General features: G+C 37.3%; 1 protein-coding gene across 2 annotated transcripts; it reads left to right on the forward strand.

Moving 5' to 3' along the window:
• The first annotated feature begins 3361 nt into the window (after positions 1-3361).
• On the forward strand, positions 3362-9921 carry LOC107764497 (uncharacterized). Of its 2 annotated transcripts, none has more exons than XM_016583073.2 (7): positions 3362-3523; positions 4208-5669; positions 7360-7415; positions 7522-7752; positions 7873-8164; positions 9070-9266; positions 9459-9921. In XM_016583073.2, exons 2-7 carry the CDS (start codon positions 4278-4280, stop codon positions 9610-9612), a joined length of 2322 nt encoding a protein of 773 aa, XP_016438559.2. In that variant the 5' UTR covers positions 3362-3523; positions 4208-4277; the 3' UTR covers positions 9613-9921. The 2 variants fall into 2 exon arrangements, with proteins under 2 accessions (XP_016438559.2, XP_016438560.2); XM_016583074.2 differs by having other exon boundaries at positions 3383-3523; positions 4214-5669.
• The last annotated feature ends 2064 nt before the right edge of the window (positions 9922-11985 follow it).

The raw sequence follows: 11985 nt of genomic DNA on the forward strand, positions 1-11985 counted from the left end.
GCAATCTTGGGCGATGCGATAGCATTCTTGTGCGGTGCGCTGATCCCCTCGAATGCTGAATATTCCCCATGGGGTTGGAAACTTGATCACTTGATAGAGACTGGAAGGGACCGCTCACATGGCGTGTATCCATGGGCGTCCTATGATGGAGTTGTAAGTTGTTTCCTGGTTCATGACGTGAAATATTGTTTCCAGAGTGACTCCTCCAGCTAGGACAGGTAGCACTATTTCTCCAGAAGTCCGTCCAACTGCATTATTAAAACTTGTTAGCGTTATACAATGCGATATTATTTTATCTTCAAGTCTCATCTGCACGAGGACTTGGGGATGGATAATACAAGTGCAGCTCCCGTCGTCTACCATTATTCTTTTTACATCAGTATCTGCGATACATAAAGTGATAATAAGAGCATCATAGTAAGGGAAGGACAAACCGTCGGCATCTGACTTGTCGAAGATGATACTGTCTTCGAGGTCATCATACCATTCATGGGTGATTTATCGTTTGAGTTTATGTGTGGTGGTGAATTTGACATGATTGATTGTTGCGCCATCGCCTCCTCTGATGATCATCTGTATAGTGCGAGCGGGAGAGGGCAGTTTTGGAGGTCTGTTCGTGTCCGCGGGCAAAGTTAGCTCGTCCTCGATTGCTTAGCAACTCTTTCAGGTGTCCCTGGTCCAGCATTCGCACTACCTCCTGTCGTAGTCCTATGCAATCTTTGGTTTTGTGACATCTTTCTTGGTGGAATTCGCAGAAAGCGCTTGACTTCCGGGTGCTGGGGTCCGACCTCATTTTTTGCGGCCATTGCACCTTTGGACCGAGTTTCTCTAGTGCATACACTATTTCTGAAGGAGAAACACAAAAGTTGTGAGCAGATGGGAGTTGAGGCATACCTTTCTCGTGTCGATATGGTGTTGTGTGTCGAGGGGGAGCATCTGTGTGCTGTGGTGGAGGCGGGCAAGACGTCCTGGTGTAAGGCTGATGCCTTTCTCGGCCGGGGCGTGGCCCCGACCGATCTCTTCAACCGTCGTTGTGATGATCTTTCCGTGCTTCAGCTTGAAGTGACGTCAACTGTTGGTTCGATCCATTGAGGTCATCCTCGTCAGCTCGTACCTCGGCGCAATAAGCATTATGGATCTCTTCCCAAGTAGTTGGAGGGTATTTCATGAGCCTGCTAAGCAGTTTTCAGGTCGCTCTCGACCCGTTCCTGTTTAGCCTGTTCTGGAAGACTGCTACTGCCATTCCTTCTGACACATTCGGCAGGCTCATTCTTACCCTGTTAAACCGAGCTAAGAAGTCTTTGAGTCCCTCACTGTGTATTTGCCTTACGACAAATATTTCATTTACCCTAGCTTTTGCCTTTTTGGCTCCTGCATGGGCGATAATGAATTTATCTGCCATTTCCTCGAACGTTGTTATCGAGCGTGCCGACAGTTGAGAGTACTATGTCAATGCTCCCCATATTAGGGTTTTGTCGAACTTTTTCAATAGTACCGATGGTACCTGCTCTTTTGAAAGATCGTTACCTTTCACGGTTGTAATGTAATGGATGATATGATCCTCTGGATTGGTAGTATTGTCATATATCTTTAGGTAGGGCGGCATTTTGAAGGTCTTTGGGATGGCGTAGGTGGCCGCTTCTTCACGGTATGGTTGCTCAATGAATCGACCAACATCGCGTTTTGGCAACAACTTTGGAGCGCCTGGTATTTTGTCCCCCTCTCTTGGTGTTCCTTCATTTGGTCGCGGAGTGCTTTATTCTCATTTTCCATCTCCTCCATTTTCTTTAAAACAACTGCAAGCGTGTCACTACCTACGTCATTAGCGACATAAGTGTTACCTGCATGGGGGCATCCTGCTCATCAACGTTTATCGTGACAACTGCATGTGCAGTATTCCTGTTATCCCTTTGGGCGGGTTTGTCAAGTATGGTGTTCAGAGTATTCGTTAGCCATTCTTCCAGCAATCTTCGCACTACTGGTGGTGCCTCTCCTGTTGTAGATGTGGAGGCTTCCTTCTCGCGTGAAGTAGTTACCCTTTCGTGCGGGGGAGGTGAATCGTCTCCCCTGGGTGTGATGCCCGGCATTTCATTTTCGTTATCTTCCCTGCTATCTTTGTTGATGGTGTTCATAAGGTTGGTTGTGACGCCTGCTATCGCTTTCAGTCTTGCATCTCCTTTCCCGGCCTTTGTTAGTTTACACAAGCTAGGAAGAAGTGGTTATCCCTTTCAAGAATCTAGATGAGACCAAGATCTTAGCTAAAGAAATCCCCACACACGGCGCCAATTTGTTTGACCAAAAGATATTAAAACTTTTTTGATTAAATCAATTAAGAAAGTTGATGGGGGTAAATCCTAGCCAATCATAATAAGATCTAGCTTGTAGGGCTAAAGATGAGCAAGATGAACAATGTCTCTCTGTATTTCAGAGAAGAACAACAAATTATAAATATGATTGCCTTTAATGTAGAGAGATTTTGTAACAAATATTCAGCTCCAAGTAAAAGTCGTATTTCGATCTTATTATCGTCCTCCTCTTTACGGAGTGTTTGGTCCCCTTTTATAGGGGACAATCTCCCTTCTTAATCTCAAAAGAAAAAGGTACAACTTAAAGAATATTTCAAAATTATATTCCCATTATTTCCTATCATGCTAACACGACTACAAGCGTCATGCGTTCGCTAGCCACTGTCGATCGTCGTTTATCACGACGATCCTTAAGAAGCGACATCGCAGGGACCTCGCTCTCTACTACACTTGGTTTCGGCCGTGGTCGTCCAAATTTCGACCCATACAGTACGCAAACCTTACCCCTACTCTGAAGGGCAGAGAGGTCGTTTCCGAAAGACCCTCAGCTCGAGACGAAGAATAAGAACAAGTAAATAACAACAACAAGGCCATGAAGATGATATCAACAATGTCAGGACATGAGAAAAAATAAACGGAAGAAAGCAATAGCAATAGCAAAAATAATAGCCACAAGTAGTAACAAGACAGGGTACTAGAAAAATGAAAAGAAGATAGTAAAAAATAACCCTAATACTAGCATTCTAAGAATCAAAGACAATGTACTAGTTAGTTAGCCCTAATAAACTTGGAATATATCAGAAAAACACACGATGATCTATTACCCTTCTACCCTAATCTTCGACATCCATACCCTCTTGTCAATGATCATATACTCGCAAAGCTTAAATCGCACCATGTTCTGCCTGATCACCTACGGAAGCAAACAAAAGGACCCGAAAAAGAAAGAAAGAATTTCCCACCCCATAAAACACAATTAGGAAGAGAATGAAGGTCTTTATGTGCAAAATACAAACCTTGAATCAATAAAAAGATGTTCCCGCTTCTCGGTCAAATTTTCTTCCCCATTTCTCTCTCTTCTACTTAACGACGACGGTTTCTATTCAAAGTCCTTAATCTTTCTTCCATTTCACATTTTTTACCCCCCTAACTAATTTTCTCCTTAAATTTTCCTTCTTTTTCTCTCTGTTCCCCAATTTTATCGTTACTACAGATCTGTAAGTTCTTTGTTTTTTTTTTCTATCTTCTTCCTGTGTTATCCCTGCATGTGTCTTAGATTAAACATTTAATTTTTTTTTATCATTTGGTGAATTGATCATTTTTATGCTTAATTTTTTTTCTTATCCAAATTAATTTTACTGTTGATAGGTGTTCCTCTTTTTTTTTTTTTATAATTATTTATTCTCGTTTTCCGGGGTTTTCCGGAGGTTTTGATTAGTTGTTTATGCTAGAATATTTAAGTTGAAGAATGTTTTTAATCTTGATTATTAGAAGATTGAAGATTGTTTTTCTTAGATGGGGTAGCGTAGAATGTCTAGTACAGTGTAAGTGATGAAAACAGTAAACTTTAACTTTAGTGGTATAAATTAATTTTAAAAGGGCCTTTATGTTTGTTCTTCACTGTTTTGCTACTGAAGTTTATGTGGATAGTTTTGCTCACGAATTTCTTGCTGAGATTAATATGTTGCAATATACAAGATTTGAATTTTATGAGTTCTGGACAGCGACCTCAAGTGCTAGTAACTAGGTTTTGAGTTAAATTTTTGTACATATCTGGTGATTTCTTGCGCTTACACTAGTTTGAGCCAAAGCTAGAATCCATATATTAAAGCCTACATTTTCCTCTGTCTGTTTTGTTCATAGATTTCTTGAAACTTACAATTTCGTTTTGATTTGGTTAGTTACAGGCGGCAGCCAAATTTAGGAACTCACTGTGGTTGTTAAGCGTTCCCATGATAGTAGACTCGCGTCATGGAAAAAGAAGTTGCTGTTACAGAAGCTGCAGTCAATCATTCCGCTGCTGACAAAGAAGCAAATAAACCAATTATTAACAGTGAACCTATTATAAATGAAGGTTCTAGCCAGAAGAATTTAGGGAGTACATCAGCCGAACTGGAGGAAGCAAATAAGGTGAATGCTCGAATAGGTGAACAGGAAAAGAAAATCTCTGAAGATAATTCTATTTTGCATTCCAGTGCTGTGAAGAGTCAGGTTGATACAAATAATGAACAGGAAAAGGAGAGTTCTTTAGGTGAAAGCACGTCAAGTTCTTCACTTGCTAAGAAAAACGAGATTGATAGACCCGACTTCGATCAAGTTCTCTCCCCAGGGGATCTGAATGGACAGGAAAGTCCCAAACCAGCGATGTCTGATTTGAATGAAAAGAAGGCTGATTGTGTTAAAGGTGACCTAAAAAGTCTTCGGGAATCTAATAAGAATCTTGACGAAGCTCTTTACGAGGAGGAAGCAGAACCTGTCTTTGATGGAACAGAAGAACCTGGGATGGGTGTTAATAGGAGTTTATCAGCCCGTTCTGTACATCGTGACTTAGGGGCACATGGATCTGTTTGGCCTGATAAAGCAGTGGCTCTTACAAACTTTGTTAGATCGAAGAGTACAGTTGCTGTCAGTACGGTTCTACGTCGCCTTTCTGCTAAAAGCGATGATGGGAAAGATGTTACTGATGAAGAAGATAAGCGTAAATGCAACGAGAATAACGCTGCTGCATCACAAGAGCATGAAATGCAAGCTGTGTCTCAGAAAACTGCAGAACGACCTGGGTGGAATCCCCTCAGCTTAATTGGGATTTTACGTGATGATAATGGAAACAGAACCGAAGAGAAGAATGAGGTCTCACAAGAAGCAGTATTACCAATAGCTATGAAGGGACGAATTATATTGTATACGAGGTTGGGATGCCAGGAAAGTAGAGAGGTAAGACTTTTTCTACACAGGAAAAGACTCAGATACGTTGAGGTTAACATTGATGTGTATCCTAGTAGAAAGATGGAACTGGAGAAAATTGCTGGTGATTCTTCTGTTCCTCGAGTATTCTTTAATGAAGTTCTAATAGGTGGATGGAGTGAATTAAAGAGCATGGATGAGTCTGGAAAGCTCATGGAGAAGATTGAATATGTTGTTGATGAAGCACCATCTTTTGAAGCTCCTCTACCACCTCTTTCCGGTGAAGATGATTTGCCTAGTAGTGGGTCCATGGATGAGCTAGCTATTATTGTTAAGAAAATGAAACAGTCTATTGTTGTAAAGGACCGGTTTTATAAGCTGCGCAGATTCACCAATTGTTTCCTGGGATCAGAAGCTGTGGATTTCCTGTCCGAAGATCAGTACTTGGAAAGAGAAGAGGTCAGTTTTTCCGATTACATAAGAATTAGCTTATGGTAAACCAGGTCCAAAAAATAAAAAAGGACCAAAATATGTGGTGCTAAAATTGTTGGCTCCCTAAAAATATTCTACGGGCAAGGTACTCTATAGTTTTATCCTTTGCAATGCTTAAGACTACTTGAAAACAAACTAATTAAACCTAGGGGATCTTCTAAAGCAGCGTATTGACTTCAACATATGGTCACCATGGCATAGTTTCACAACATGTTGATTATGGCATCCATGTCTACTTTGATTATTGAATACTTAAAACACATGACACAACAGATCATGGTTGATCAGTTTTGGTGTACGAAGATAATATTCCATGTCTTGTTCTTCTCTATAACAATTATTCTATTCTTCATGGCCAGCCGAGCTGTGAAGTTTTTCCTTGAAATCACTGTATATATTATCTGATGTCACCTTGTTAATACTCATAATCATGTTGATATTACTCCTGTTTAGGACTATTCATGTACTGTATTCAAATACTTCCTTTTCTGACCAAAACTCATTCTTTTCTTGTGTCTTAATGATATGTATTAATTTTTATGTGTAAAGAAATAGTTGGCAAGTCTCAACTGTTCTTGGAATTTTATTTTATTTGTCATTATAGAACACTGTTCATTCCATGGCCAGAAATTATTGCATAGAAATCTAAAATATATTGGTTCGATGTATGTATTGTGTTAAACCTTGCAAAATTGTTTATTGACTTTACACACACAAATTTTCATGTGATTATTCTCCTTTGTTACTTTTACTTGAAATATATGTGTACTGTGGTTATCTATGTTCCCATTTTTCTGATAAGAGACTAGAGCATTTATTGTTGAAATCAAAATACAAAAGAAATTTACTATTTACTAATAGAAAGAATAACGAAAGAAGTTAAGATGGGCAGCAAACTGAGTATCAATGGTCACTGTGTAGTACTATAGCTCATGTTTAGATGTCCTCTAAGATTTTTCATATGTATCCTGCACTAAGTATGCATTGCCAGTTGCTAAAAGAAGAAAAAATGGTATCACAAGAAATATGGAGAAACCCATTTAGTTAGTCCACACTTTCAGTATATGTGTTCTATGTTATTACAAGTCATCTCTTCATCACTTATAGCGATGGAGCAAATCAGCAATGTGAAGGAGTTATCGCTTCATGGGTGAAGTGATGCGCTCCCGAAGTTTATCCCTTCAGACAGTGAGGTGCAAAACTTTCATTCTTTGAGTATGAATTTAAACGATGAAAAGGAAAAGGAGAAAAAGGATGAAGAAATGGCCTTTTGCTATTTAAGTACCAGGATTCTCCTCTCTAGTCCCTATGTACGTTTCAGCATTCTTGATATGATCAATTTCTTCAGTATTGTCATGATTATATACTAGATGTTGAAATTAGTATTTTTAATTGCAATCTGATGTTATAAGTTGTTATTATACGTTGGAATTAGTATTTTAATTGAAATCTGATGTTAAAATTTATAAATGCATATTTGTTAGGTAATGTATTTTCAGTAAATTGTGCTTTTCACTTCTAACAAGCATGTGCGTCGCTTCTTGCTGTTTTGCTTAACAGCCCCGTGGACCTTGTTGCTTATTTGCACTTTTCGCCTTTGAAAACATTATCTGTTCTGTGGATCATAACATTTTCTCTTATTGCTTTTGTCCTTTAGGCTGTTGAATTTGGTAGGAAGCTCGCAAGCAATCTTTTCTTCCAACATGTACTTGAGTAAGTTTCTGATTACTCTTTTCTTCTCTCTCTACATTGTGTGTGCCTTTTGGCTGATATGTCTCAGTATCTTATCCATCTGATCTGTCTGTTCCTTATTTTCCAGTGAAAATGTGTTTGAAGATGGCAACCATTTGTATCGTTTCCTCGATGATGATCCCTTTGTATCTCAATGTCAGAACATCCCAAGGGGTTTAACAGAAGTGAAGCCCAAACCCATAATAGAAATTTCATCTAGGTTGAGATTTTTGTCTCATGCAATTTTCGAAGCTTATGCATCAGAAGATGGGAGGCACGTTGATTATAGAAGCATCCATGGCAGCGAGGAATTTGCAAGGTTGGTTTCTCGGGGTGCCATAAACTGATAGGATACCATCTAATATGTGTGTTTATACTTGGGTAACCTATGCTTGTGGTACTTGTATGTCTTGGTATTGACTGAATGATGCTCTTCTAGATACTTGAGAATAACTGAGGAGCTTCAAAGAGTGAACTTGAAAGACATGCCTAGGGAGGAGAAGCTTGCCTTTTTTATTAATCTCTACAACATGATGGCCATTCATGCAATATTGGTTTGGGGGCATCCCTCTGGACCAATGGAGAGAAGAAAATTATTTGGGGAGTTCAAATATGTCATTTGTGGGTGCACATATTCACTATCAGCTATCCAGAATGGAACCTTAAGGAGCAATCAGAGACCACCATACAATCTAATCAAACCGTTTGGAGTAAAAGACAAGCGTCTTAAGGTAAGATTGTTTACTCGGTCTTACTTACATCTTGGCTTCCTGCATATGTAGAATTGTGGAAGTAGAGGTTTCTTATGGGTTGTAATTTACTCTTCTTCGCCTTAAGATATTCCATTTAATCATTATCCAAATGTGGCGCAGATGACAAAATGTAAATCTGTTGTCTGCTTTGCTTGAAGGCTTTTATATTTTAGCATCAATCTGTTCATCAATTCTATCAAAGCAACGGTATAGTAAGCTTCATGTTTTGCACCAACACTGCTAAATAGTTGCGTACCTGAAGACCTAGCTCTGATTAGGTCTCGACTTGTTTCTTTGAACTGTTTGGATATGTTTGTTGTGTGACTGAGATCTCATTTGGTTGTTCTTTATCTAAATTTAATTTACAAAACATCTTATTTTATCCTACTTTGGCTAAAATGTAACATCCTATAGTATAGTGTATTTATAGAACAGGCGTCAAACTAATGTATAGTCCAACATAAGTTTTCTATGGAATATTGAACCAATTGTGAAGTTTTGAATTTGATGGGATTAGCCTTTAATATGTTAGGGTTATGGTAAGAAAGGGAAGAATTTGAGGAGGTAAGGAGGGTAAAATGAGGGATAAGTGTTATCTCCCTTGTTTTGTCAGAATAAACAAGGGAGGGCAAAACTTACAGAGGATGCTTTTCCAACCCCTGCAGTTAATTTGACCCTTTAAAATTGCATAAAAGGGAGAAGGCATATCTTTTAATTTCTACCTTTCTCAGTAAACAAAAATGCTTATTGAGAAATTGGAGCTCCATTAATTAGTGGTTTTGTGTTGACCTACGCGGTTGTATTTGGAAATCATTTCAATAATATAATATCTCTTGATCCATTATCTGTCTAATCCCTCATGCCCACCTCTGACTTTCATTCAGGTAGTTCTTCCTTATCCAGAGCCTCTTATTCATTTTGCTCTGGTTAGTGGTACGCGATCTGGGCCTGCTCTTCGATGCTATTCACCTGGAAACATAGATAAAGAGCTCGTGGAAGCTGCCCATGATTTCTTAAGATTTGGAGGACTAATTGTTGATCTTACAACCAAGGTTGCATATGTTAGTAAAATCTTGAGATGGTAAGTTGTTAATTCATCTCTAATTACCAGTAGAACCTCAAGGGTGTGTACTTTGCATCGACGACATCAAATCTATGCAATGGTTTGGGCATGAATATTGCATGCAGAGTAGTGGATCTCTCATGATGCAACTTTCATAAAGTTTCAATAACACAATACTAAGAAGTGATATTTTCATTTGATAATGCTCAGGTTTAGTGTTGATTTTGGAAAGAATGAGGTTGAAGTATTGAAACACGCTGCAAATTACTTGGAGTCATCGGAATCTCAAGCTTTACTGGAGTTGCTCGCCAACAGTCAGTTGAAGGTGGTGTACCAGCCTTATGACTGGGGACTGAATCACTAGCGCTAGATTCTACCTTGTTACATATGCTGTTGCAAGAAGATTTGACATGATCTCATATATAAGAGAATTTCATGTTTCTTTGCCTCTCTTAGGCTCTTGTAGCTGGAATCTGAGGACTTGGGAAAATTGCCTCATAAATAGCAAAAGTAATTTAAATAGACACATCTTATATCTGCTGGTTCCCAACTGTTTTCTACTTATATATTATCACTAGTTAACTTGTCCGCGCTTCGAGCGGTGTATTACTCAATTTAGAAATTCTTTTATATAGATTTTGTCATCTCATGTGAGATAAAAGAATTCCATATATATGCATAAAAATATTAATTTAAATATTTATGAAGTTGCAACTGTAAACTAACATTACTATTAGTGTGCATGCGAAATCTCTATGCTAAATATTGATAAAAATATCTTACATTTGAAAATGAAAAAAATGTTTGAAGATTTTTATTATTTGATATAATGTGCACAAGTGATTATAATACATAAATCTTGTAGTTGAGTATATGTTTAATAGAAGTATTTGATTTATTTATTTCATTAAATAGTACAAGAATATTATTTTTCTAAAATTTTTATGTATTCAAATTAAAAAATAATAAAAGTTAAAGGAACAAAATACAAAGGGAAAAAAGTGGCAACACAGATCTGTGTTCTGCCCATAAGATATGATTTTTTTTCAGTTTTTTCTTTTTTACTTCTCTTATTTCTTTTTTCCCTTAATCCCTCTGTCAATTTCCCATCCTCTGATGTCCAAATAATCTCCTATTACGAACAATCTTTTACTTCACATCAATTTCCTCCGTATTTTCCTTTTCCCTCTTGTTTTTCCTCTGTCCTCTTACTTCAGCTATTATTTCATCCCCTTTGCGCTCTCCCTCCTACAATTACTCCATAAAATTATAAATTTTACTTCCATTTTCATGACTGCATCTTCCTGCAATTTAAAAATTCCATCAATCACCCATAATATAAATTGAGAAAAGGTTGAAAAGAAAGAGTTAAAAAGAGCTTGAAAAAGGGAACTCATTTAAGAAAAGGATTACACAAAATTTCAGAAGCAAAGAGACCAAGGACACAGAACATGCTTCAACGGCATTTCTTTCTTGCCTAAACAGAAAAACAAAATAAAAATAGGAACTATACATAATACATGTCCACGGACGGGAGAGGAAGAGATACACCAGGCTCACAATCAGAAAGTATTAGCTAGAGAAAATAGAAGAAAAGAAAAAATTAGAGGGTAAAAAGGTTGGGACGGTATTAACACTTGATGATGAATAGTGAAAATTAAAAAGCCATAAACAAATCAACATTCATCCACTCATCGGGACAAGTATATGAACACACACACTATATGTAATTGTGACTTTTATATAAAACCCCTTGACCTTATAGTCTCAGAGTCTTACTGATATTATGATGCGATAATCTTATCTTTGATAAACCTATCTTCTTTGTGTCTAATCTCCAAGCCCAGAAGGTAATCAAAACATATGAACAGGCAAAATCATGCATGTATAGAAATAAAGAAAAACACACGAAGTAGGGCTTATGAACTTGAAGAGACATAATGCTTCTGAAGAGGTGTGAGCCGTGCTGACCTTTTAAGTAAAAATGAAGGCATAGGCATTAATCCCTATATTTACTTTGATTTTTTTTTCTACCAAGGAAATGAATTTTTACATTACAAATGCACAAAAATTAGAACTAACATGCTAATATGCATAAATGTCATTGACGGACTAAAAAGTAAGGAAAAGAACATGGAGAAAAAGGGGGATAAGAACATAACACATGTTTGTTAACCTCGAGCCTCTCTCTGAGAGCATTGATACCAAAAATAAAAAATAATCCCAAAATAATTACCCAAAAGAACAATATAAAGAAATGTCAGAAAAACCTGTCGATTAACAAAACTAAAGGAATAAATGCACACTACAAAAATAGTATACTCGCACGAATGACCAAAACATGTCAAAAAAATTAGTCTTTTCCAATTGAACATGTCGAATATCAATATATATGGATCCGAAATAAAAATAAAGAAATTTACAATCACAAAGAGTTACAGTCCAATAAGCACAAAGTAATGAATGAAGGATATATTCTGATTAACAATAGCAAAAAGAAAATTAAGCACACTATGAGAATAATCTCATCAATCTTAAAATGACTAACACCACTACAATTTTAAAAGAGGTAAACCTTTTGTGGAGATTAAAAGGCATGACTCTCAGAAGAGGAAAAGAGAAGTTAATTAAAAAGTTTAAAAGACATGATTGTTAATGTTTTTTTCTTCAAGTACATAAGTGGAAAAAACGAGGAAAAGGACATGATTTACATACAAATATATAAATGAAATACAAA

The sequence above is a fragment of the Nicotiana tabacum genome, chromosome 16, assembly GCF_000715075.1.
Source record: "Nicotiana tabacum cultivar K326 chromosome 16, ASM71507v2, whole genome shotgun sequence".
Classification (NCBI taxonomy): domain Eukaryota; kingdom Viridiplantae; phylum Streptophyta; class Magnoliopsida; order Solanales; family Solanaceae; genus Nicotiana; species Nicotiana tabacum.

Coding starts and splice junctions, on each gene's coding strand:
- LOC107764497 (XM_016583073.2), top strand. CDS start 4,278: ATGGAAAAAGAAGTTGCTGTTACAGAAGCTGCAGTCAATCATTCCGCT. Junction 5,670..7,359: donor AGTACTTGGAAAGAGAAGAG/GTCAGTTTTTCC, acceptor TTTGTCCTTTAG/GCTGTTGAATTTGGTAGGAA. Junction 9,267..9,458: donor GTTAGTAAAATCTTGAGATG/GTAAGTTGTTAA, acceptor GATAATGCTCAG/GTTTAGTGTTGATTTTGGAA.